Source organism: Brachyhypopomus gauderio, unplaced genomic scaffold (assembly GCF_052324685.1).
Source record: "Brachyhypopomus gauderio isolate BG-103 unplaced genomic scaffold, BGAUD_0.2 sc86, whole genome shotgun sequence".
NCBI lineage: Eukaryota > Metazoa > Chordata > Actinopteri > Gymnotiformes > Hypopomidae > Brachyhypopomus > Brachyhypopomus gauderio.
The window spans coordinates 362280-388832 of record NW_027506907.1 but is presented as its reverse complement, the minus strand read 5'-3'; the positions used below and the strand labels follow the sequence as shown (position 1 = coordinate 388832).

Genomic DNA, 26553 nt, shown 5'->3' with positions numbered 1-26553 from the left:
TATAGGTGTATGAACCCGGCAAACATGACATTGTTCATTGCGCTGAGGCGCGGCGCGCGCGAAGTTACAAAATTCGAGAGGTGCACGACAGCGCGCGAGGCTGCTCTTTCCCCCGTGCAAGCCGTCGCGGCTCATGGTCTAAACCACATATGTCAAAGTCAAGGCCCGCGAGCCAGATCCGGCCCGCGAATTGATTATCTATGGCCCCCTGGATGATATTGAATTACTATTAGAACCGGCCCGCAGGCCACAGCCGCCCGATGGTGTTTTGTACGCACAAACACTACATTCCCCACAATGCAACTGTAGCCTGCGAAGTCACTGCAGCGCGAAGCGTCGCGAGGGTCCGCGCGGCGAAAATGACGTAATCGCAGTGGCTCCGCCAGCGCAATGAACAAAGTCATGTTTGCAGGGTTCATACACCTTTATAAGGTGGAATTCAAGCACTTGTACGTCACTTTAAAGGTCCATTTCAATATTTTCCAGCACGTTAAACTTAAATATGTTAAATATTTATACATATACTCGAAATAATTCGCTTTTTATTCACATTATTTAATGGTTGTTTATTTTCCCCAATCTTAACGTCTTCACGTTCTCTCATGTTTCGTCCTGGAATTACAAGATGCTCGTATTTGTTAACATAATAACTGTTCAGTCAGACAGATATTTGTTGTGAAATGAAGTAGTTACAATTTAAACCATTTTCAAGTACTTTAGCCTAAATTGCAGCACTTTTCAAACCTGCAACATTAAAATTCGGAGTTGCGCACTATGGTCACTCGCGAAAGTATAAACCTAAATCAGCAGTCAGAGCAGACATCAACGTTCAGCTATCCCCCTTCTCAAAAATGACTAAACGTAAGGTGGACACTGAGAACGGGTTTCAAGCCAGGTGGGAGGCAGAGTACATGTTCACGGAGGTAAAAGGTAAACCTGTGTGTCTTCTGTGTGTCTTCATGTGATTTTTCTTTGAAGGAAGTTTGCTTTTATCTGTTTGCCTGTTGAAAAATGTTTTCACTTGAAATTACTGACAGATCCATAAGAAAATATTGCTTTATTCATTTAAACATTAAATAATATACACTGTGTTAGGTCTTGGTTCAATAGGCTATGTGCAATCATTTCAATATGTTTTAATAAACATTGAACCAGTCCGGCCCTCGGCTTGTAGCAAATTTGTTTTTTTGGCCCTCGGTGTATTTGACTTTGACATCCCTGGTTTAAACGATTTCTCGCCATCACAGCCAGTATTGTTATACTGTGCATAAATACCGCATTGTACCAGTACGTTTCATAACATCAATAAAAACTTCAATACTTTACCAGATTTTTTACCATTAAAGTGCAGTACTGTAGATAGATTTCTTATTTTATGTACTTTCATATTTTTTTCTTTTTCAAAAGAGAAATGTGACGAATACTCCCTTTTATAACAGAATTTGTATTCTTTTGTTTTCTTTATATTTTAATTTCCCAGTAATATAAATATTCTCACTCATTCCTATTTCCATGTTTGAATATTCTCAGTCTGTGTATAGGTACATTTGTCAGCCTTTCAAGAAATAGAGTTGTTCTATTAGTAATGGCAGTATTGAAATGAAATACAATTAGATAATCTTTGTTCTCCATTTACATAATCAACATGTATTTTTTAATCATTGTGTTTTAAGTTTTAAGTTCGAAAATGTGCATTTTTATTTCTTTACCTAATACATCACTTTAAGCCAGTATCAATAGTCATCATTCATGCACAAATCAAGCCTTGAATATATTTCTGGCTTCATAAACATGACTATCAACATGCCCCCTCATTATGTTTTACTGCCCCCCCAAGCAAAGCAGTCCAGAACCGGGGCTGATCATGGTCCAGCTTTGCAGGAGTTTATAGATTGGTGTGAACGTTCATACCTAGTGATGAATGTCTCGAAAACCAAGGAGATGATTATTGATTTTTCCAAGTTGCCACCTGTGAATTCTGATACCTATATAAACGGACGAGCAGTAGAGAAAGTTAGCACTTACAAATACTTGGGGACAATTCTTGATGATAAATTAAAATTCGAAGACAACACAGAGACTAATTTAAAAAAAGGTCAGCAACGTATGTATTTTCTTAGGAAGCTTAAGTCCTTTTCCGTTGATACATCTGTGTTGTTTACATTTTATTGTTCTTTTATTGAGAGTGTTGTTTCATTTTCTTTTATCTGTTGGTTCCAGTCTCTGAGCTTAAAAAATAGGAAACGGTTGCAGTATTTAGTATCTACATGTTCAAAAATTGTCGGTCTCCCACTTAGACCTTTGAGTGCATTGCACAAACAGCTAGAAGAAAAGTCGGTCTATTATTAATGATCCTTCACATGCTCTTCATCATGAGTTTGAACTTTTGCCTCATGGCCATAGGTATCGTTGCCTTAGATGTCGGACTGTTCGGCGGAGAGTGACCTTTGTTCCTGAAGCCATTAGATTACTAAATGAACACTGATATTTATCTTTGGATATTAGACTCCTTGCTTGTGATTGGTATTCATGTTTGTTTGTCTATCTTGTGATGTTGTGCCCAATATTAATTGCCCCCTTGGGGATAAATAGTGATTCAATTCAATTCAATAGACGTAGTAAAGCTCTTACCAAATCCCAAACGGTCTGTATCGCTTTGCGCTTCTTTGCCAGTGGCGTATTTCTGTACAGCGTTGGGGATGCAGAACATCTTAATAAGGCGATGGTCTGCCGCAAAATTCGAAACGTTTGCCTTGCGCTTAATATATTCATGAAATTCCACAATGATGGGGCGTCCGCTGTTTTGCTCTAAAGCAAGGTCTTCTGCAGGAGTGAGGGCTGCTACAGGAGGCCCACCACCAGTAGCAGCAGTTGCAGTTTTCTTTCTGGTTGCAAAAATATTTTATACAGTTATTTAATATGGTGTTTTACCTTTTCCTGCACATTAGACTAATCAACTGTACTTACCATTCTGGAGAATATTTTTATATTTCACCTTGCTGCCATGTTCTCTTTACCCCACCCATGTTACTTCTAAGTCAGGAAATGATGAATTAACATTATTAATTTACTATAACACTTTTAAAATGCCAATGAATGGATTAAATTATATGCTCACACATTTAATCTGTCTGCAATATTCTGCCAGGCAGCTTCTGACTTTATGAATACAGGACATGTTGCCTTTCTTTGTAATGTCTTTATATTCCTCATACAGACAAGTAGCTCCTGTTAAAAAAAAAAAGCTGCTCATTCCTTCAGCTCTTTCAAGATATTCTTGCCTTTTCGAATATCGATTGGTGAGGCTGTTTAAATACTGTGTGCACACGCATGATAGCCGATTACAAAAGTCGGGCTTGAATTTGCGGGAACAGGTTGCATCTGGATTTCGTTAGTGGAACGAAACTAGACGGAAGTTAACCGTTTGGCTAACTCAAGCGAGGCTTACTCTAATAAGCGCCGTTTTCATGAGCTCGCTTCATGGAATACCCCCCAGGTCCACTTCGGAAATCACTGATGTGTAGGCAGTGTGTGAGTTAAATAGGTTCACCACAATTTACTAATAACGTCAGGAAAAAAAATGTACAAAATATGCTGTAATACTGACTTAAATCAACTTAAATGAAAATATTTGGTTACTTACGTGGGTCATTTATACACACAAACACCAGGATTAATCGGATGGAGGAGCAAACTTTCCGAAGTTAGGTAACATAAACAAGGCTTCCGAACTAACCAAGATGGAGGCATACGTAATGACGTAACCTAAACTAGTGATGTCAAAATAAGCTGAAATCAGGAAGTGCATTAAATAAAATAAGGAGAACCACTTGTCAAGCGAAAAGTCCATAGCCTTTACTATAGCCACCCCCAAATGTACGTGGTACATTTGCAACAAAGAAAAGGCTACTCAAGAGGGACAACTTTCTTCGCCGACTGGAAAGGGCTGGCAGAATCACCAGCCGGGCGACAGGTCGGGTGTAGTTGCGGTCTCTGACCTTCACATCCACAGATCGGATATGACCATCAGGGCTGGGGTGGACCTTGACGATGCGCCCAATAGGCCACATGGCCCTAGGGAGCTGAAGGTCCACGATCATTGCCACAGAGTCTTCTGTGACGTCGGATGAGGAGGACTGCCACTTCTGTCTGAGCTGCAGCCCAGGTAAGTACAGACGGATGAAGCGAGCCCAGAAGTGGTCTGTCAGCACCTGAGCATGCTTCCACCTCCACTGGCTGAGGAGCTTATCTCTGGGGTAGACGACTTGTGGGAGAGACCCGTTGGGCCACCCCATCAGCAGACAGCAGACTTCGCTCCTCCGAAGTGTGGAGCAGCAGGAGGGTTGCAGTGGAAGTGGATCCTGTAGGGTGCCAGGAGGGACTGGAGGTCAGGTGACATGGCCGCGAACACCTCCCGTAGCTCTTTGGCACCGGCTTTGAAGTTGGGCCCCTGGTCTGAATAGAGCTCAGCCAGGGTCCCTCTATGGGCGATAAATCTTCTTAGGGCCATAAGAAAGAAGTCAGTGTCAATGGAGGTAAGTAGATCGAGGTAAACTTCTCTTACAGTTAGACATTTGAATATGATCCCCCACCTCTTCTCCAGACGCCTTCCCACCTTGACTTCCAACGGCCCAAAGCAATCTATGCCTGTAGAGTGGAAGGCAGGTTTAAACAGGCGTAGGCGGACTAAGGGTAGGTCAGACATCCGAGGGACAGTAGGCTTAGCCTTTCAGCGACTGCAGTCTGCACACGTCTTCTGGAAGCGACGTACTGTCTCTCTGCCTCGCAGAATCCAGTGGGAGCACCGGATCTCTGCAAAGACACGCTCTACACGCCTGGGGTGTTTCAAGCGAATATCGAAGTCCTGAATAAGCGGGCGGGTCACTGGATGTGAGGGATCTAACACCACTGGGTGTAGACTGGTGTAGTCCAGGTCCTCTGACCGGCGGAGTCGACCATCAACTCTGATGAGGCCGCTGCTTTCATCGAGTTCTGGAGAGAGGTCACAGAGACGGCTGCTCTGTAGGCCTGGTTCCTTAGCTTTAAGAAGATGAAGTTCGTCGGGGAAGCAGTCTTGCTGGGCCTTTCAAATGAGGTGCATCTCTGCATGGCGGTAATCCTCTGCACTAGCGCATCCATCCTTAGCAGCTGCCCCATGAAGCTCCTGGGCTGTGGCCTGCAGCAGCTCCCTCCAGGTGTTGTACTGGTTCAGCTCTGGGTCGGCTTGACTCACAGCCATGGAGGTGGCACCACAGAAGGTCTCTTTATGAAGTTCTGAGGGGTCTGGAGGATCTCCTGAGACTCCTAGAGCAGGGCTATTCAACTGGTGGCCCACGGGCCAGAACCGGCCCTTTAATGAATTTGTACCGGCCGCAGCCCATCTCCCCATAAATAATAATAATTATATGATAAACCGCCATAAAAATAAATAACATTTTATTTGCAACATTTAACGACACCGTGTGGCACTTTACGGGACGTTGTGTCTCTATGCGGCACGAGTGTTACGTTTGCCCCCTGTCAACAAATTACGCTCAATTTTACATCCACAATGACAGTATTGGATGCTGCACCCTTAGGTAAGTATGGACGACTGAAGTGGACTTCAGGGAGAAACTCCAACTCTCCTTCTCAGTCTCTCCACTGCTGGAGGAGATGTGAGGGCAACTGGGGGTCATTCCAGCCTCTGTGATTGTCCCAAAGGCTTCTTACTACTTACTGACTCTACAATGGAGGTGTGGTATGATGGCCTGGAGTACAGTCATGGCCAAAAGTTTTGAGAATGACACAAATATTATATTTTCACATGATCTGCTGCCCTCTGGTTTTTATGTGTGTTTGTCAGATGTTTTTATCACATACAGAAATATAACTGCAATCATATTATGAGTAACAAAAGCTTTTATTTACAGTTAGAATGAGTTAATGCAGCAAGTCAATATTTGCAGTGTTGACCCTTCTTCTTCAGGACCTCTGCAATTCTCCGTGGCATGCTCTCAATCAACTTCTGGACCAAATCCTGACTGATAGCAGTCCATTCTTGCACAATCAATGCTTGCATTTTGTCAGAATGTGAAAGTTTTTGTTTGTCTACCTGTCTCTTGATGATTGACCACAAGTTCTCAATGGGATTAAGATCTGGGGAGTTTCCAGGCCATGGACCCAAAATCTCGATGTTTTGTTTCCCGTAGCCATTTAGTTATCACCTTTGCTTTAAGTTTCAGTTTAAAATTCTTTTATTTGTTTTTAAATCTCTTCATGGTCTCGCCCCCCAGTATCTGTCCGACCTATTACAACACTATAGCCCAGCACGCTCGCTTAGGTCAACAGATCAGTGCCTCCTTACTGTTCCGAGGACACTGAGAAAGTGCAGAGGTGATCGCTCCTTTTCAGCTGCGGGTCCAAAATTGTGGAATGACCTTCCTTTGCACATTAGGCAGATTGAGTCACTCGCCGTTTTTAAATCTCATTTAAAAACACATCTTTTTTCATTGGCTTTTGATTTAGTTTGATTTTCTTAGTGCTTTATTTGTTTCTATAGCTTTGGGTTTTGTTGTGTGTTTTCTTCCTAAATTTGGTGTTTTTATTTAAACACAAAATTTAAATTTTATATTTGTGTTGTTTTATGTTTCTTATTCTTTCAGTATGTGTACAGCACTTTGGTATACATTTGTTGTTTTAAAGTGCTATATAAATAAAATGGATTGGATTGGATAAGGTGCTCCATCATGCTGGAAAAGGCATTGTTGATCACCAAACTGCTCTTGGATGGTTGGGAGAAGTTGCTCTCGGAGGACATTCTGGTACCATTCTTTATTCATGGCTGTGTTTTTAGGCAAGACTGTGAGAGAGGCGATTCCCTTGGCTGAGAAGCAACCCCACACATGAATGGTTTCAGGATGCTTTACAGTTGGCATGAGACAAGACTGGTGGTAGCGCTCACCTCGTCTTCTCCGAACAAGCTGTTTTCCAGATGTCCCAAAAATCGGAAAGGGGATTCATCAGAGAAAATGACTGTACCCCAGTCCTCAGCAGTCCACTCCCTGTACCTTTTGCAGAATATCAGTCTGTCCCTGATGTTTTTTTCTGGAGAGAAGTGGCTTCTTTGCTGCCCTCCTTGAGACCAGGCCTTGCTCCAAGGGTCTCTGCCTCACAGTGCGTGCAGATGCACTCACACCTGCCTGCTGCCATTCCTGAGCCAGCTCTGCACTGATGGTAGCCCGATCCCGCAACTGAAACACTTTTAAGAGACCTGGAGCTTTTTTGGCAACAATGGAACCTCTCTCCTTGAAGTTCTTGATGATGCGTGTGATGGAAATTTTATGATTTCCCGTCATGCCAGGCTTTCTTAGTATATATTAAACACATTAGATGTATATGTTAGAGCTCTTTTGCATATAAGTGTGTTAATCATGGCACTGAAGCCATCCTCGTGGCTTCAGTAGGCCTCAGATGTGTTTGCGTTCTCTCTGGATGGCCTTGGCTCAGTCCTAATCTGATGTTCCTCTGGTGTTCCTAAACTGACCTCGCTGGAGGCGCCAGTCGGTCCCCCCTAATCTCCACTTAGAAGGGACTACGGCAACACTCGGCGACACACGAGGATGCTGAGCGTGGAGGGGGCATGCGAGGGGAGAGGCCAATATACATCTGTCAAATCACGTGTTAATTATGTCATGTTTTATCCAATCACATTTAATCACCTCATGTTCACCTCGTGGACACCATGTGTGCTTATGATTAAAGTATAAAAGATGAGAGTTCGGAGTGGGGAAATTGCAAGCGCCTTGTGCGTTTGTAACAGGGGTCTCTTGGAGAGGGGTCTCTAGGCTCTCTGTGGCAGACGCCTTGTGCGTTTGTAACAGAGGTCTCTGGAACTAATCCACTTGCTTAATTAATCCATACTTGCTTAATAAATCCATACTTTGTTAAATAAATCATTGTACTTTATTATCTTACCCAACTGCTTCTGACTTTTATTTTGACATTTAAGGGTTTCAGAATTTCAACCACATGCGATAGATTGTTGACTGAGGTGCAATCTTTCTAGCTGTGATACTCTTCCCTGTTAGGCCATTTTTGTGCAGTGCAATGATGACTGCACGTGTTTCTTTAGAGATAACCATGGTTAACAGAAGAGAAACAATGATGCCAAGCACCAGGCTCCTTTTAAAGTGTCCAGTGGTGTCATTCTTACTTAATCATGACAGATTGATCTCCAGCCCTGTCCTCATCAACACCCACACCTGTGTTAATGGATGTTAGCTGGTCATGTGTTGTGAAAAACCTGCCGGGTTGCATATAACAGACTCTGAGGAGGTGGTGGACGTTGCCTTGGCAGAGGGCGGAGTGCTGTGGGGTTCAGAGGTGCGCCGTATGGTGTGGAGGTGGACTGTGGTGGAGGTGTAGGCAAGCTAGACCATGCAGGGCACTGTCGCGGAGTAACGGTGAGGCCGTGGCTATTGCTGAGGTAGGTGGGCCTGGTCGTTAGACTAACTGGTGGTGCTGACAGCGGCTGGGCTACTGGCGCCACATCCTGCCTGGCTGCTAGTGCCTCATTTCCTAATAGCTGCAGTTCACGGAGGACATTCTGGTACCATTCTTTATTCATGGCTGTGTTTTTAGGCAAGACTACTTATAAGATGACCAAGTCAGAAAGATCTACCTCACCCCGAGTGTAATTTGTTGACCGGGGGAGGGGGGGTGGCGAATGTAAATTGTTACCGGGCCGGTGTATATATACACAACGGTCAGAGCAGATGGACGATATCCGGTCGATCACGATTGACGTAATGGGCAACCCTGTATTAAAGTTTAAAGTTATTTAGCCAACTTACTTTGTTGTCAAATTCATGTTGAAAAGCGTTTTACTCTTGATAACAAGTAGCCAGCTGAATTAGGTGTGTTTGAATAATACACAATGGTTGGTAAGGAGAAACTGACCTGTTTATTTAGCAATTAATAAACTCAAAATAGACAAAATAATAAATAACAAACAAAAATGGCATCAGTAAACCAAGGCTTAAAATGCCATAAGTGCAAATAATATTGTAAATTGTATTAAAAAAGCAACACACACAACCTGAGTAGAAAATAGTCTATTAACAGCATCAGTACTGTTTATGCATCAGCACTGTAATGTTGTTTATGGTGGTATTTCGCTAAATGCTTGATTAGATTGGTTGTATTAAAAGTTCTTACAGCTTTACCACCACACTTGACTTTACTGTGGCATATGCTGCACTCTACCACTCTATGTCTTTGTCGTCCTTTAAGGTAAAATAATCCCACACAACTGACATTTTTACAGATAACTTCAAATTTACACGGCGGTCCTAATGGTTAGGAGATGCCACGGAGCTAAATTTGGGAGATGCTATGCTCGTGTGCTGAAGGTGTGCTGGAAAATGCGGCCCAGATTTTACTCTCACTGGCGAAAACACAGCAAAAACTGGAATGGATTATCTAAATGGGTGCGCTGGAAAACAGATCGGACTTTCAAAAAAAAAAAAAAACTGGATCGGGTGTCTGGATCAGCATTTTCTCGTGCCTGCCGATCCGATACCAATACGCATTTTTTACAAATATCGGCGGCCGATCCGATCCAAATATCAGATCGGGACAAGCCTACTTGAGGGTGGCACATCTTCGGTGTCGCTTAACCACAGTGGTGGTTGTGTCCATGCTCCGTCATCCTCCCCTGTGGCTGAATGATAGCTATGTGCCTCATGCAGTCGTCGCTGGCTGCATGCTGTACTTACCAGCAGTAGCATGTCTGCGAGGGCTGCTCTAGCATGTGGTCTAACACACGCCTCTCATGCTGGACTTCTTCTAGCTTCGCGTCATAGGCTGTGCTCCTGGCAGGTGAGCGACTTAGGAGATGACGAGGAGTACTGTGACTGCGTACCTGTTCCTCTTCATGCCAATGAGCACCAAGCCCCCTGTAGTCAACTTCGTAATCTTCATAATGAAGAGGAGGGTGTGTCTGGCGTCGGGGGCGCGCAGCGGGGACTTCAACATCTTCCATATCCATATTGATTGAGTGCAATGCTATCCAGCTCGAAGGACCATTAATGTAGGGGAGATAGCAGGTGGTAGGACTGTATTTTAAACTAAAAGGTTGCACTGTTCAGTTTTCCATCGGACACAATCAAGGAATGCCGGCCAGAGCACTACTTAAGGCGTGAAGATGTTGAATGGGGGGTTTGGTCAGAAAGGATGACGCCAGACGGGTTGAATTAAACTTGACTCTCTTCTATTTACACTTTAAGGTTATACAGTTTACAGGGGTTCTGATCTGCATTCAGATGTTTGCGTGATCCTGAACACAACAGAAATAAATACAATAAATTAAATGTTGTCCATGAAGTTACTATAACATACACACCACACTGTTACATACTAAATCACTGATACACATACCTGAGAGAGATGAACTGTAATTACACCAATTACATAGGCAGCGTGTGTAGGCAGTGTGTGAGTTAAACAGGTTCAACACAATCTACTAAATAACATCAGGATAAACTAAATGTAAAATTATGCCCTAATACTGACTTAAATCAACTTAAATGACAATATTTGGTTACTTACGTGGGTCATTTATGCACACAAACACCAGGATTAATCGGATGAAGGAGCAAACTTGCCAAAGTTAGGTAACATAAACAAGGCTTCCGAACTAACCAAGGTGGAGGCATACGTAATGACGTAACCTAAATTAGCGATGTCAAAATAAGAGCCATTAAGCTGAAATCAGGAAGTGCATTAAATAAAATAAGGAGAACCACTTGTCAAGTGAAAAGTCCATAGCCTTTTCTACAGGAATATAAGAGGGTAAGACGAGGGTAAGACACAAAAGAGACGAGAGGAAACAGATGAGGAGTATAAGAGGGTGAGACACAAAGAAACAAAGATCTTGAATAGGGGGTGTGGGAAATGGACCACATGTTATCTTAAGAAACAGCCTCGTGCAACTTTAACAGTGTACACAGAGCTCCAGAAAATTGTGAAATGCTAAACCAACAACAGAGCAAACATGATAAAAAAATCACACCCAGTTTCACCCTATACATCACACAGGTAAGGCATCCTCCTGACATACCAAATACTTACAAATCTAACTATAAATGAAAGAATTTCCTCCATAAAATCTAAGTTCTGGAAAGGTTCTCTGCAGTACATGAGTTTTGATTTTTTATAGAGATTTCAAAACACACACACACACTGTGATGCGGTCGGAAGATCCGACTCATCACCAACCGCAGGTTACCAACCCAGAGACAAGTAATGACAATCTTTTATATTTTATATTATTATGGACTATAGTTTGATATGCATGTGTATTGAATGTATAATGACGGCCGTCGAATGTGTGGAGCGTATGTGTGATTGTTGTGTGAAGTTGCTTTGATTTTAGATTACCGGAGTCGGGAGAGAGGGGGCGTGACCCGCACCTGCTGGGGGAGGAGCCTATGATTTAAAAGCCGTGCAAGAGAACCCACAAGGGGGGGAGAGCGTCCTTGCTATTGCTTTGCGTTGGGCCTGACGCTGTTGACTTTGTAGTTGTTTGTAAAAGAAAATAAAGTGTGAGAAAAGGAAGAAATGGAGTCCTGAGCTCTCTGAAACTTTATTCCCAAGTGCCTCCATACCATTACCGGCTCTACCACACACACACACTGTCTTTATTAGAACTATAATGTATGCATGTGATACCATAACACAAGTTCATATAGATTAGGAGTTATGGTGTCCAGTTGACATGTGGAGCCAGTGACAGACATTGCTCTCTTTCCACTGTTCTGGGATCAGTCTCCCTTGCTTTTGATCTACTTTGACCCAACATCACAGTTGGTCTCAGGCCAGATAGCATAGAACACATGACCTTTAGGGTCTATTAAAAGCTCTTTAATTATCAGATAGATAGCATAACACAAGAGACACATAGAAATATCAGGAATCATACTTTAATTACACAGTGTCTGGTCTAAGTACATTGATGGACTTGATGAAATCTACCACATCATTACCCCACTGGACCTACAGTTGCCATCAAGATTCAATCACAAAGAGGCGACTTACGAATATCACGCCGTTGAAGATGAACATGAAGGTTTTCAGGAGCCCCGAGTAGCACATTTTGCCTCGCTGTGTCTTGGTGGTCCTAAAAAAGTTGAAGAAGTAATGAAATGAAAATAGTTAAACATGATTTTTTTTTCAATGTCCAGAAATGAATGTGGTTTTCATAGTATTAGCTTACATGTATCAATACTCGTATTTTGATTGTTAGGCGTCCTTTGACGAAAAGAAAAGAATTTCTGCAATTGAAAATGCTCATTTTTTCGATGACTACAGAATGAGGCGTGACTTCCTAATGTCAGTTCAGACATTAGATTTTTACATTGGCATATCTAAAGTATGTAACTAGTAATGGCTGTAGGAGATTCTGTTGATTGTTCTATCTCTATTGATGTCGGTTCTCATTTTAATTCTTGTGCAGTCAATGGCAATAGAAAATGGCAGTTTGTTTGGGTGCTGGACTTTTAAAAGAAACATTTCTAAACACTGGGTCTATACTTGAACATAACCAAGGAAATAACCTGTAACACACTGAGAGACAGATTAACTGATATACTGGTAGACGTACATTGTTATGGAACAGGCTTTTAAACTTAAAAATGTGTGTGCCTATAGTTACACACTGGAATGAAAACTTGATCAACCAATTAAATATAAATGTTATCTCTAGGCTAGGGGCATAAACATGATGTGAGCTCAACGTGTTGCTTTTAACCATAATTGGTTAATCTGACTGTCATTCAGGAAACTGGCCAATGACAACTGTTCGCGCCTCTCAGGTCATGTTTGAACATTTCAGTGAGTGTGCTGACGATGGACGTTGCGGTCGGTCAGCCTACAAGCTATTTTGGCTAGCTAGCTACCTGGATTATTTTACATCTGCCTGCCAAATTATTATTTTGAGTGGATTATCATTGGATGATTCCACAAAATAAGATGAAAACAGGGCACAGAGGAAGAAAATTTAAGTGAAGCATTATTGGTGACGTCAGGTAAGAAAACATCCTTAATTTATGTAAGCCAACGTTAGCTAATTATCTAGCTAGTTAGCCCAGTCTAAAAGCACATTTCACTTGAATGTTTCATTTGATAAAGATGTAAACAATAAAATATTAATATTGAAATTGAGTTCATTGAAATTTAGCTAACAACTAAATCTAGCGACATAGCTAGTTACTCAAATTCGGTCTCGGCCTCATTTTGAATTGGTTTTAATGTGAGGTGAACCTTGAAATAGTTGAGCATTTTTCTGAGGTAACATTAAGTCTAATTTGCTAGGAACGTCGCTGACTATTCTATCGCTAATGATTAATAGTCACATTAAATGATGTACAAATTAATGTGCTTAACAGTTAGCATTTTGTAATTGACGTCATTTCTACAATTTTTAGCACTCTGGATCTGGATTTTGAGTGGTAGACATTAATGGGGTTTAAAAAAAAATCCGCCTCCATCACGTTCTGCGGTGGCTGAATATTGTACCGTCAGTGTTGAGGGGTGGAGTCTACAGGCCTCCCAGCAGGCCCCGCAGTGAGTTTTCCCCTTAGAATAAGTGTATTTGGCACTTGTTTATGCTCTTAGTGTGTTGCTTATAAAATAACATTTCGCCAACGTTGGTGTCATGGCTCATTCTGGTCCTTCTGATTCGACGCCGTTACAATATGTAATGAATATGAATAGACTTAAAACTGCAGTATTTTTTGTCAAAACCTTTCCAGATTAATGGAGAAAATCCTATGCAATTAAAATTCATGTTGCAGCTGGACCACTTCTCAGTTAAGCTCAGCCCCGGTTCTGGATTGCTTTGCTTGGGGGGGCAGTAAAACATAATGAGGGGGCATGTTGATAGTCGTGTTTTTGAAGCCAGAAATATATTCAAGGCTTGATATGTGCATGAATGATGACAGCCAAACTATTGATACTGGCTTAAAGTGATGTATTAGGTAAAGAAATAAAAATGCATGTTTTCAAACTTAAACTTAAAACCCAATGATTAAAAAATACATGTTGATTATGTAAATGGAGAAAAAAGATTATCTAATTGTATTTCATTTCAATACACCCCCTTAATTAAATTAAATTGCCATTACTAATAGAACAACTGTAACGGTGGCCGGCGGCAGACGGAAGAGACACGGATCCGCTGGTTGACTCACGGTTACGTTTTATTGTAAATAAAGATTGCGCAATAGCGCACGAGAAACATTCAGCACACAAACACGACGTGCAGAACATAGACAACGACGAGCACAAGACACTGCGCGAACGCACATTAAATAGACAGACCACACCAACCCCACGTGATGACGAGACGAGCCACAGGTGAGACGGATAATGACAAGACGCACCCGCATCCACGGAGGTACACAGACGCAGACGAATAGACGCAGACAACGTTAACACACGCCCCAAAGGAAGGGTTTGGGGACCGTAGCGTGACAGACGCCCCCACCAAGGGCACTACCCGTCCCGGGGTGCCAACAGGACCAAGCGCCCCGAACCCACGTCGATGGGCGGATCCGAAGCGCCCAGTCCTGCGTCTGGGAGATGACCGCCCTCGGTGGAGAGTCCGCCACGAACAGCCTAGAACACCCTCCCTGGGAAGACCGGGGAAAACACGTTAGACACGTTTAATGGGACGGACACAAACACACAAACTGGTACATTAATACATAGAGGCACGAAAGGGAATAACGGATTAGGCACACATAAGGGAAGACTCACGAACACAGGGACAGACACACACGACACAGGCGCCAGGCTGCGCGCCAGAAGGAGGGCAATCAGGGGAGAGAGACCGGGAGCTGCTGGAGCTGCAGGCGCTGCGGTGGGCGGTGCTCCTCCTGCCCTTGCTGCAAACCCTCCACCGGGCGCAGCGCGGCTGGCGGACGCACCATGTGCCGCGCGGTTGGCCGACGCGCCAGGTGCAGCACGGTTGGCCGACGCGCCAGGTGCAGCGCGGTTGGCCGACGCGCCAGGTGCAGCGCGGTTGGCCGACGCGCCAGGTGCAGCGCGACTGGTCTTTCCCCTCGGTGGGCCGTAGGGCATCCCTCCTTCTCCTCTAGACCGCCCCTTGGAGCCGGCAGTGGGGTCTTCTCCCTCTGTCTCCATCGCCTCACTGCCCCGGCTCCAGCTCATGGGCTGCTCCGGACTGCCACCCCGCGAGTAGTCCATCTCTTCTCCCTCGGAGCGATCGGAGGATGGGCCCGCCTCAGGAGTCCACCTCCCCTTTACCGTCCCGGCAGACAGCTCCGAGGGGGGAGGGTTCTCCTCCTCAACCTCAGTGTAGAAGCTCTCTTCCTCGGGGTATGCGGAGCACTCCGACGGAGGGTACTCGTCCTCGTCGTACTCCTGCTCCTCGCCTTCCTCCACGGTGGTAGAGGGACCTACGGGCAGAGGGATGTAGTCCTCTTCCTCGGACTCCTCCTCCTCCTCTTCCCCGTAGTCGACGGTGGACACGTCGTCTAGCGACGGCGGGTAGTCCTCTCCCTCTCCACCGTAGTCCACCGTGGAGGCGTCGCACAACGACGGAGGGTAGGCCTCCTCCTCTCCCTCTTCACCCTCACCGTAGTATACGGTGGAGGCGGAACAAACTGAGGGAGCCTGGTCTTCCTCTTCCTCCTCGCCCTCTGATTCCTCCCCCTCGAACTCGCTCTCAGGGGTCTTCTCCGTGGAGCAGAGTTTGAGGGAGCCTACCCTCAGGGGCGAGAGGTCTCTGGTGGAAGAGGGGTGGCGCTCCTTCCAAAACCGCATCGCGGTCTTGCGAAAATAGTCCGCCAACTCCTCAGTCCTGGCTTCCCGAGCCCGAAGCAGCATAACCGCACATAACGGGTCCTGCTGCATCGCTTCGAGGGTGACGGGGGCTCCGCGGTGCTGTGCAGGGGAAGAGGCGTGACGTCGCTTACTGGGCTTCTTGCCCCTCTTTGGCCGGGTGGTGTATCCTGGCATGGTGTCTCTGGTCGGCTCGTCGTTCTGTAACGGTGGCCGGCGGCAGACGGAAGAGACACGGATCCGCTGGTTGACTCACGGTTACGTTTTATTGTAAATAAAGATTGCGCAATAGCGCACGAGAAACATTCAGCACACAAACACGACGTGCAGAACATAGACAACGACGAGCACAAGACACTGCGCGAACGCACATTAAATAGACAGACCACACCAACCCCACGTGATGACGAGACGAGCCACAGGTGAGACGGATAATGACAAGACGCACCCGCATCCACGGAGGTACACAGACGCAGACGAATAGACGCAGACAACGTTAACACACGCCCCAAAGGAAGGGTTCGGGGACCGTAGCGTGACAACAACTCTATTTCTTTAAAGGCTTTAATACAAATTTAAGTCAAAGCTGACAAATGTACCTACACAGAGACTGTAAAAAAGGGGGGGGGGGGGTATTCATTAGGGGTGCAGGAAAAAATCGATTCGAACTCGAAATGCGTTTATAACATTTAACGATTCAGAATTGATTCTTATTTTTAAAAAAATTGATTTTTTCGGGTATGGGTGTGCCTTCTCAGCCACCGTAGTGCTAGGCAAAACCGCTAAAATATGAAGAAAACGAAGTCCAAACGGCTCCGCGGTCTTTGAAAGCAACCATTTGGAAACACTTTAGATTTTACCGTCAACCTGGCCCGGGTAAAAATGGGCTTGATCGTTTGCACACGCATAAAGACGCTACAGATGATATTCGGGAGTTACAGTGATTATAACTTATTTCATTGAGCACTCTAGTTTTGTCCTAACTAGATATTTAGACATAATACTGCTGTAATACTGCGAAGTCATGGTCAGAGTTGAACTTCGGTATAGCCAGTGTGTATTTTATTTAAAATTTACACTTGAGCCACTGTGTCTTTGGACATAGATAATGTGCCGTTTGCTGTGATGGATAATTAAAGTCTAGCTCTTATTTATGCATAGAAACGTAAATCAACAATATAATCTGTAGCGTCTTTATGCTAAACGAGGGGAGTCGGAATTCGACACAACACCAGCTGAAAGCCAAATCTGTCGCATATGAAATGCTACATGCACCGTTCAGAAAATGATCAGTTCAGTTAAATGTATTCAGTTCAGTAGATATATGCGGCTTTTAGGAAATACGATATATATATATATATATATATATATATATATATATATATATATATATATATATATATATATCCCTTTCATGCATTAATTATAATAAACTCAGTCAGGATTTTTTACTAAGTGTTTTTATACATCCCTAAGGATTTTGAAAAAGGTTTTGAAAAAAAAAATCTGTTTATTCGATAAAGAAATATTTATCTGTCCACTCAAGTGTACTTCATGCATTTTTTATTGTAAAAAACATCAATTTAATAACTTGGTTGTCATAGGTATATTTGTAATTTAGTTATACAGTTTTAATATGGTATTCTGTTGTAATGGTGGTTCCTCTGGACTGAGGAGTATAGTGTGACAAGTCTGAACTGTCGAACCTCATAGAATCTTGACTGTACCTGGTATTTATCATACTGTATTCTCGTCAAGTCTCTGAGCTGAGCATATTCTTATATCTTATATCATGTATCATATTTCCTGTCAAATCATTCTCATTGCTCATTTCTGAGACTATTTTCTATGATAGTTGCCAAAGCATCCGTGGCACAAAGCTACAAGACACTGCATGCAGATGTACTTGGTTCTTCGTGTGCATGCACCATCTTGGCATCTGCTGGCATTTTTTGCTTCCTTGAGCTGGGGCCAGTGGTTTCCAGGGGCATACCGGATCTCAGGGGGGGGGCCTTACACACTGCTCTCCGTTTTGCCGGTGGTGGAGTGGCACTGGGTCTGCCTCTGGTGTGTATCTTCACAGATCCTGCATTGATAAGAGCACGAGCTATTGACGCCTTGAAGTGCAGCAGATCCTTTGCTTTATTTCCAGACATTCTATAAAGGAGCCAGGCATTCACAGTTGTGACATCAAGGAAGTGAAAGAACACTCTTATGTACCACTGTTTGTTTCTGCGTCGGTGGGGATACATGGCAACACATTGATCCATGAGATCTACTCCACCCATATGCTGATTGTACAATTTCACAGAAAATGGCCATTGGATGTTAAACATTTGCTTCTCTTGTTTGCTCCATCTCTGTGCCACATCTGTTGGGGACAGGCCGGTGCAGGAAGAGGCCATGTGAATAACTGAACTATCCAACCAGCGTGTGACAGTGATGTTTTGAGCATTGGTCATGACAGAGACAGATCCTCTTCCTTCTTGCTTCATTTGCTTTTCACTTTTCAGCTTTTCTTGTGCTCCATGGAGTCTGTTGCTTCTACATGTACCAGTGCCATAGATTCCTTGTTGTTCCAGTGCCTGAAGGAGGGGAATTGTGCAAAAGAAATTGTCAAAAAACACCTTGTGGTTCTTGTCCTGAATGTCTTGACAAAGGCGCATGACTACATCTCCAGCCATTCCCAGCTGACTGATCTCACCTCGTACCCCAGCTGGACCTTGGTAGGGTTCAAAAGTTGTACATGTACCCAGAGGATCCTGCTCGTACCCACACTTTAATTCCCCAGGGTTTGGGTTTCTTGGGGACATATTGTTTGATATACAGGCATCCCTTGTAGGGGATCATCATCTCATCGACCGACTGAAATTCTTCTGGGTCAAGTGTTGAGTGGAAGGTTTTCTTGAGTGCATCCAAGACTGGTCTAATTTTGACAAACCTGTCAGCATTTTTGGGGTCCAGTGAGTAGTTATCAACATGTAACTAAGTGCATGTAACTAAGAATTTGCTCGAATCTGTTCACTGGCATTGCATTGGCTATAAGTTCAAGACGAAGTCCTGTCTCTGATGACCAGTACATCATTCTGGATCTAGGATATCTGACATATGACATTACCATATTAATTCCAAGAAATGTTTTGAACTCCTCTGAGGTCAATGCCAGCTTGTCTTTTCCTTTCTGGACAGCGTACAGGTTTGTATTGTGTACAATGTCACTGATCATATTCTGGGTGAAAAGATGCATGAAGAAATCTATTGGATCTGCTCCCTCAACATTCATCTTTCTCCCTCCTAAGAAAGGAGGCAAGTTTCCCTCAAACTGGTTATCCTTAGCTTTCCAAACATTTCTGACACTCTTTTCTTTTGCTTTTTTCCCCTGAGCCCTGGAAGGTGGTCCCTCAGGTTCAACCGCCTCATCTCCTTCCTCAGCCTCAACTCCCTCTGCAACATTTCCAGACTCCTCACCTTCACTATCACTGCTTGACCCTACTTCTCTGCTTGCACCTGTCTGTACTGGCAGCCATTCCTCATCACTGCTACTAGAAGCACAGTCTTCCTCACTTGAGTCTGGAAACTCCTCTATTACCCTGTATGCCTGTTTTTTTTTAGCTCTATAAAATATAAGGATTTAAAGAAAAAAACCCTCAAATTACATTATAAAAACATAAAGAAGCCAAAACATTAAATGATATGAATTATTTTCAAGAACAACACTGGTAGTAATTGAAATTAAAGTTGAAACATAGCTAGTGATGCATGATGTACAATTGAGTGGACAGATGAATAATCTGCATTTCCTCCCATTGTAAAATCAGAATTTCAAAAATCTTTAGATAATATGTCACCTTAGATGTTACTTGATGTAATTATATATTTTTTACCTGCAATGGTATCGTTTTACAGAAGGTAGAAACAAAAATAGCCAAGGTGTTTGGTCTTTCTCCCCGTCTGTCGGCCATCTTGGTTTCACTGACTACATTTTCCCATTGCAATGACTAGCCAATGGGATTTTTTTGTACGGGATGATGCAATAGCTTCCACTAGAGTGGAATATATGCAGCGGTGTCCAAAATTGCAAGCATATATAGAGAAAAAAACACTTTTTAACAGCTGTACACTGTAGAGACCTCTATGCATGAAAGGGATATATATTACACTTTTTCTTCATATGTGAAGTGGAAGTTCTGGCAGCTAATGTAAGCCTACCCATTTTATTAATGTAACAGCACTTATTTTTGGAAGCACTTTCATATATTTTTTATTTTTGTGATTTGTTAAGGAAAAGAGTGTAATTTTGTTTCTGGAAGTGGCATGTTCTCAGAAATAGGCAGCTAGCTTAAGCCTAATTCTTGTACGAAGCAATTTGTTGTTTTTACAGAAAGAGCAGTATTTTTGTATAATAAAATTGAGTAGTGGCAAGTTCTGGCAGCTAGCCTAAGCCTACCAATTTTATTTATTTTACTACAGTTTTATTAGTTTAATGTATTGTTCTGATTGTCAGCCTCAAAGATATTGTGTTGTGTTTGTACAAGTTAAAAACATATGTGCAAGAATAAATAAATCAGACATATTGTCTTTGATTTACCTTAGTGCAGGGGTCACCAACGTGGTGCCCGCGGGCACCATATCGCCCGCGAGGACGTTATGAGTCGCCCGCGGGCTTGTTTTAAAAACAGCTCACTATATTGCCATGCACCAAAGCGCTGCATCGTTTATGTTTTAGCTGCTATTAGCGATTGTCCGCGGTTGTTAGCGGTCTTCCCGCTAGCAACTGACACGCGCATATGAACCCAATCTCCCCCCCCCCCCAGCGCTCAACAACTTTCGTTCGCCGCCACCCCCCCCCCTCCCCCCGCTCAACAACTTTATTTCTGGTAGCCCTCCGCAATAATTGGTATCCAAGAAGTAGCTCCCAACTTCAAAAAGGTTGGTGACCCCTGCCTTAGTGTGTTTACATTATTGTAATATGTTCATAAAACATTTTAAATTAGAATATCTGTATAAATGTACTCTGCTTTCATGCCACCAGACCGGAGTAGCTCCTGAGATCCTGAGAATCGTTTTGAATCGAGAATTGTTTTTGAATCGGAAAATAATCGTTTTTTTAATCGAATCGTGACCCCAAGAATCGATTCTGAATCGAATCCTGAGATAGTATTCATCACATTTATATTTTGAAAAAGAAAAAAATATGAAAGTACATAAAATAAGGAAAATGTTCCTATCTACTGCACTTTTAATGGTAAAAAATCTGGTATTGAAGTTTTTATTGATGTTATGAAACGTACTGGGGGGTATTCCAAGAAGCGGGGTTAACAAACTCTAAACTTAACCCTGAATTCGGAGTTGTCTTACCCTGATCTGACATACTCAGAGTTTTCGGTTCCAAAACGGCGGATCGGAGTTAAAGTAATCAGGGTCGCTCAACTCTGAGTAGGTTGACCCAGACAGAAGCGCGTTCACACGTAACTATGAAAGGCATTCTTAATGGAACGCAGATAAATAGGATTTATCATGGACTTAAACGCAAAAATCAGCCGAACATCGTATTTCACACCACTGTAGCGTGAAGTATTAATGACTGCGTATGCAGAATATTTAGATATTATTAAACGTAAATGTAATACTGCGGTAGCTGCTAGAGAAAGGCAGTCAGCATGTCAAAAAATTGCCAACAGAGTTAATGCGTGAGTGAAAATGATATTTTTATATTTAGCAGAAGGGTGCGATTATATTATTATTTTCTCCACCTTTATAATACTGTATTGAGTTTTTAAATATTTTTTTATTGAACACTTACTAATTCCAGGTCTAATCTGAGTGGTGTGAAACACACATGGCATCAGATAAAAATGAAGTATAAGAATATTGTACAAAGTGGTATGGCTGTACATAACTATATCTTATTCTTAAAATATATTATAAAATATATTTATTTACAGGAAAAATGAAATAATGAAACATAACAGTGAATTTGACTGTAATGTATATTAAAAGGTTACAGGGTGGATGGTGGGGTGGGTGGTGGTGCATGATTTAATGTGGAAAGCAGTGATTGCAGATAGAGTCTCTGACAACTCCACCATCTCTGTTGTCACCCACATGCATGTAAGGTTCCTCGTCTGTGGGCATGTCAGAGATGGTAGGCTGTCGCTCTTCCTGGATGGTTGCAATGTTGTGTAATACCACATATGCCATTATTATGTGGCACGCCCTATCAGGGGTTACTCTGAGCCCCTTCAGGCACTGGAACCTGGCCTCGAGGATTCCTAGGGTCATTTAAATTCTTGCCCTGGTTTTGCTGTGGGCCTGATTGTAGCGGGACTGTGGTCCAGGTGCAGGATCTGAATAGGGAGTCATAAGGTAGGCCTATAGGACAGCCAGGGATACCCTCTGTCTCCATGAAGGAGGCCGTCATGTCCTATAATCACAAAATGGAATGAAGTTCGTTATATATTGACTCTCCTTTGCTTAATTTCTTTATTGTCCGTGTGAATTAAAGACAAACCAATAGCCGGGTTTCCATCCAAACCTTTCGAAAAAATAATGCGCAATTTCCAAGTTTCGGCAAAAAAAAATGCGAATTAAGCCTTGTTTCCATTCATTACAGTTGAGGTTTTGAAACATTTTTTTAATGTTAAATTCAATTTTTGCTCTCTCCAAAACTGTTTTTGTATGCATTTGCCATTTTTACATCGCGATCGTGTACAGAACCACATGACTTGAGGCATGATACGTCATCGTTTATGCGAAAAACCCTTTTCCATCCAGTTTTTCCGAATTTTGGCGATGCGATAGTCTAACTTTTCCACCTCCTCCTAGCGTAAAAATCTTTTTGCGATATTTGGGGCTTTTTTCGAATTTTGGTCTTTTTCCATCCAGTTTTTTTCATGCGCATTTTCAAAATGCGCAAAAACTCGGTGGATGGAAAACCCTTTAATGATGCTGTGGAATTCCTCTTTGATGTCCATAACTGGCTTAAGCCCAGGAAACACCACAAAACCGGGCACTAGTCATTTTAATGCCGGACAGTTTTCGGACAGACCGATATACAGTAGCTTTGCTGACAGAATCCGCATCTCCTACACTATAAAGAAAACTTCCACTAGCAAAAAACGAAGACCGATATATAACAATCTGGAGAGAATTTAGGGCTGATCTGCGATGTGTAATATTTGAAATGTTATTATAATAAAGTTATTGATGTAAGTAATGGATTGTGCTGAAAACGATAACGTTCATTTAAAAAATAATCCGAAAATGATAGTAGGCCTATGTCTATTCGGGGTTTTATAAGGCGTTACCGACGAAGAACTCAGCGAATAAACTGAGTTTCAATATCCACATGATCTTCGAGGAAAGGACACGTCATGATGACGTGTTTGTAACTCTGGGTCAGGTCCAAGTTAACCTGCCAGCGAGCAGGTTAGCTTCAGAGCATAAGTTGCTATAGTAACTGACTCCGGTTCTCTCTAAGCTCGGTTTCTGGAACGGAAAACCTTGAGTTTCCGTGAACTCTGAGTTAACTTACCCGGGTTTTCTCGCTTAACCCGCTTCTTGGAACACCCCCCAGGACAAAGCAAGGCAGGACTCACACACACAACCAATTACCGACACGGGAGTGAAACACCACGGGGATTATATACACTGAAACAGGGGAGGTTAATGAGACTCAGGTGCGGGCACTAAAGATAGGGGCGTGACAGACAGAGGGAGAAATCCTGGGAACGGGGAAACTGGGCAGGACCAGGGAGGAGGGAGGGGCTGGACGTGACAGTAATAAAAGAGTAGTTACAATTTCAAGCATTTTCAAGTACTTTAGCCTAAATTCCAGCACTTTTCAAACCTGAAACACAAAGTAACATTAAAATTGGTCAGGTAAATGTTCATTCTCCTGTTTTTGAGGGGTATTTCTTTATATTACCACATATCGTTTTGGACAACACTGCAAAGAATGTGACGCGGCAAGTATAAACGCCTCCGCCATTTGCGCAGGTTTAGGAGAACCAAGTTTGCCTAACCGCTAACGGCTAATAAAATAATTTAAGCAACACCTATGTAAGAGGTAAGTAACATTAAAGCAACGAAAAACCACAGATGAGCAAATATTACCATGTGGAAGTCAGTTTAAACTCAGAAGAGTGTTTACCAGTATAACTGTCTTTCACTCACACTAACAGAACATATACTGCCGAACTGAACCATTTGGGGCGGTCTGCCGATTTTTATATGACTCAAAGTGCCAATCAGGAATAAGCAAGGAAATATCTTAACGCTGTAAAGCAAAATGCATTTTTGTGATTGGTTCAGAGATAATTTAAAAAATAGCCGTTTCTTTCATTGTGCTTGGGGGGGCAAAGACACAATTTGGGGGGGCAATGCCCCCCTCTAGCGCCGGCCCTGGTTAAGCTAATGCAGATTTGCACTGAAGAAAGAAAGGGTGAAGGAGACCAGGTACGGTTTGTGTAAAAAATAAAAACATCATTATTGGGATCATTGTGAAGATTTTGTCCATTGCATTTTAACCCTTAGGGAATCAATATGCTTTCTCATATGTTAAATATATAAAGCAAAAAAAAATATGCACCAAGTTTGGCCTACATTTTGTTTACTTTGTTTTTGTTAAAAGTGATGATAGAGGACATTGAGGTGCTCAACATTGGTATAATATATTTTTTCATTTGTATAAAATAACTTTGCAGTTTGCATTGCACATTTGAGTTTGTCCTGGAAGTCATGATGAATATGGACAGGCAAAATCTGTAAAATTACGGTATTTCTCTGCAAAAATATTAGTGCTGTCACTTTATTGAAAATGCTTAATTGTAATAATTCAGGCAAAAGTTGGAAAATAAAGGTATTTCTCTGCAAAATTATTAGTGCTGTCACTTAATTAAAAGTGATAAATCATAATAATCCAGGAAAAATTTGTAAAATAACGGTATTTCTCTGCAAAGTGTTTTTCCACTTAATATAAATCAGGGTTTTTTCACTTTAAAATGAAAGTTTTTGTTTGGCATCCGCTGCTGCCAGTCATTTACAGTTTTTTTAAGGATTTTTTTTTACTCTGTGTGTGTGTGTATACTGAACAGAGAGCGCCATCCACAACAGAAACCAAATACAAAGTGTGGAGAGAAAGAAAGTTTGAACTAAAACAGAACGGAGACTGGAGTGTTATCATCTGTGTGATGAGAGTTCTGCCTTCTAGTTAAATGCAGTAAAATCTAGTGTTTGAGACCATTAGAACATGTCTATGTGATGTTTCAGTGTGTGTGTGTATATATATATATATATATATATATATATATATATATATATATATATATATATATATATATTAGAATAGACAAATGAAAATCTTACCTGTCCACAGATGAGTGCCCTTACACGGGTGTTTTGCGAGTCTGAACTGTAGAAAAGTCTGTGTGGTGGGTTTATGTCACCAGACCGTTGACGTTGGTTACTCTAGGAGACGGGGCTTCAGCAGAGTGCTATTTTTTTACCCAGCACACTCTTTTGGTCAAAATCCACTCCAGGAACACAGAGGTTAAAGCGAGTCATCAAAGCTATCCAATCATTTAACCCGTTCTAAAGTAAAGTAGCCTATGAGTTCACAGTCATTTGTTTAAATAGGTAGAAGGTATGTGATGTCATAGACAGCAGATAACTAGCACGAGCTCATCTGTTATCAAACCTTGATTTACGTCAAATGACAGGACACATATTCAGGAATTTTGTGCCACTAACGTGTCCTGTTAAAGTCATAAAATTGCCTGTTTCACTTCATGGAGATGCTGGTGCTTCCTTCATGGCTCCTCTCACAGACTTGTGGTCTGTGTCTGGATTAGTAGTAGAAGTAATTTTATATCAGTTTATAATTTAAATACACTCACATAAATAAAGGAATAATATTAAGGCCTTAAATGTGAAACAAAAACAAAAAATGCATCACATCATCTTTTTGTATTTCTATGTGATCCCCTTTTACCTTGTGTTATATCTACACACACACACACACACTTTTGCTTTGTGAACGTTCACTTTAGTAAACCACATCCCCATAACTGAAATCATGTAGGATGTCATAAACAGTTTAAGTTTTAAACTTTCACTCTGAAGCTGTTGATTACTGGAACTTGCCAACACGCAGTTCCCTGAATTAGGGTATGAAAATAGACTCTACATAAAAGAGACTGATAATAAAAGACAATAAAAGCAAACGGAAGATGGACAATGATTGTTTTACTTCCTGTTTTTCTTCCATGTGCTTTTTGTATTCCTTCTGAGTTACACCCCTCATTTAGTTTTCAGACCTTGTTTATCCTGTTAACCTCTTGTTTTGTAGCCTATTTAAACTTTGTGTTTGCTGTATTTTTGCTTGTCATTGTAAGTGCTAAGTCTTTGTTCTAGCTGTTATTTGTTCTTTTAGTTGTTATAGATATTAGGGGTCCAAGCACCAGGCGCACTGGAACCCTATTGTAATTGTTCTAGGTGGCGCTATTCCAGAAATTCCTGAATTACACCTACATGCTTTCATGTAGAAGGACAAACATGGTCTCATATGACTCTACGCATAATCCCTAACAACTTTGTATTTGCAAGTGCTTTGCAAAAATGTACAGATTTTTTTGTATTATCAAATATGTATAAATTCAGTAGTGAACCGTGACCTTTAAACCTGGGCCCGCTCCCATCCCCCCCGAA

At 42.2% G+C, this 26553-nt stretch overlaps 1 protein-coding gene across 2 annotated transcripts in view; it reads right to left on the bottom strand.

Annotated features, from left to right (window-relative positions):
- The window catches only part of LOC143493426 (tetraspanin-1-like), a 35671-nt gene extending 10234 nt beyond the window's left edge, over window positions 1-25437 (bottom strand). Inside the window, exons 1-2 of one of the 2 annotated variants that reach the window (XM_076991845.1) lie at window positions 25213-25437; window positions 12079-12160 (exon numbers count right to left, since the gene is read on the bottom strand). In XM_076991845.1, coding sequence (XP_076847960.1) covers window positions 12079-12135 — 57 coding nt within the window. In that variant the 5' untranslated portion in view covers window positions 12136-12160; window positions 25213-25437. The remainder of the gene's footprint in view (window positions 1-12078; window positions 12161-25212) is intronic. The other variant, XM_076991846.1, reaches the window with a different exon arrangement.
- Window positions 25438-26553: the final 1116 nt, after the last annotated feature.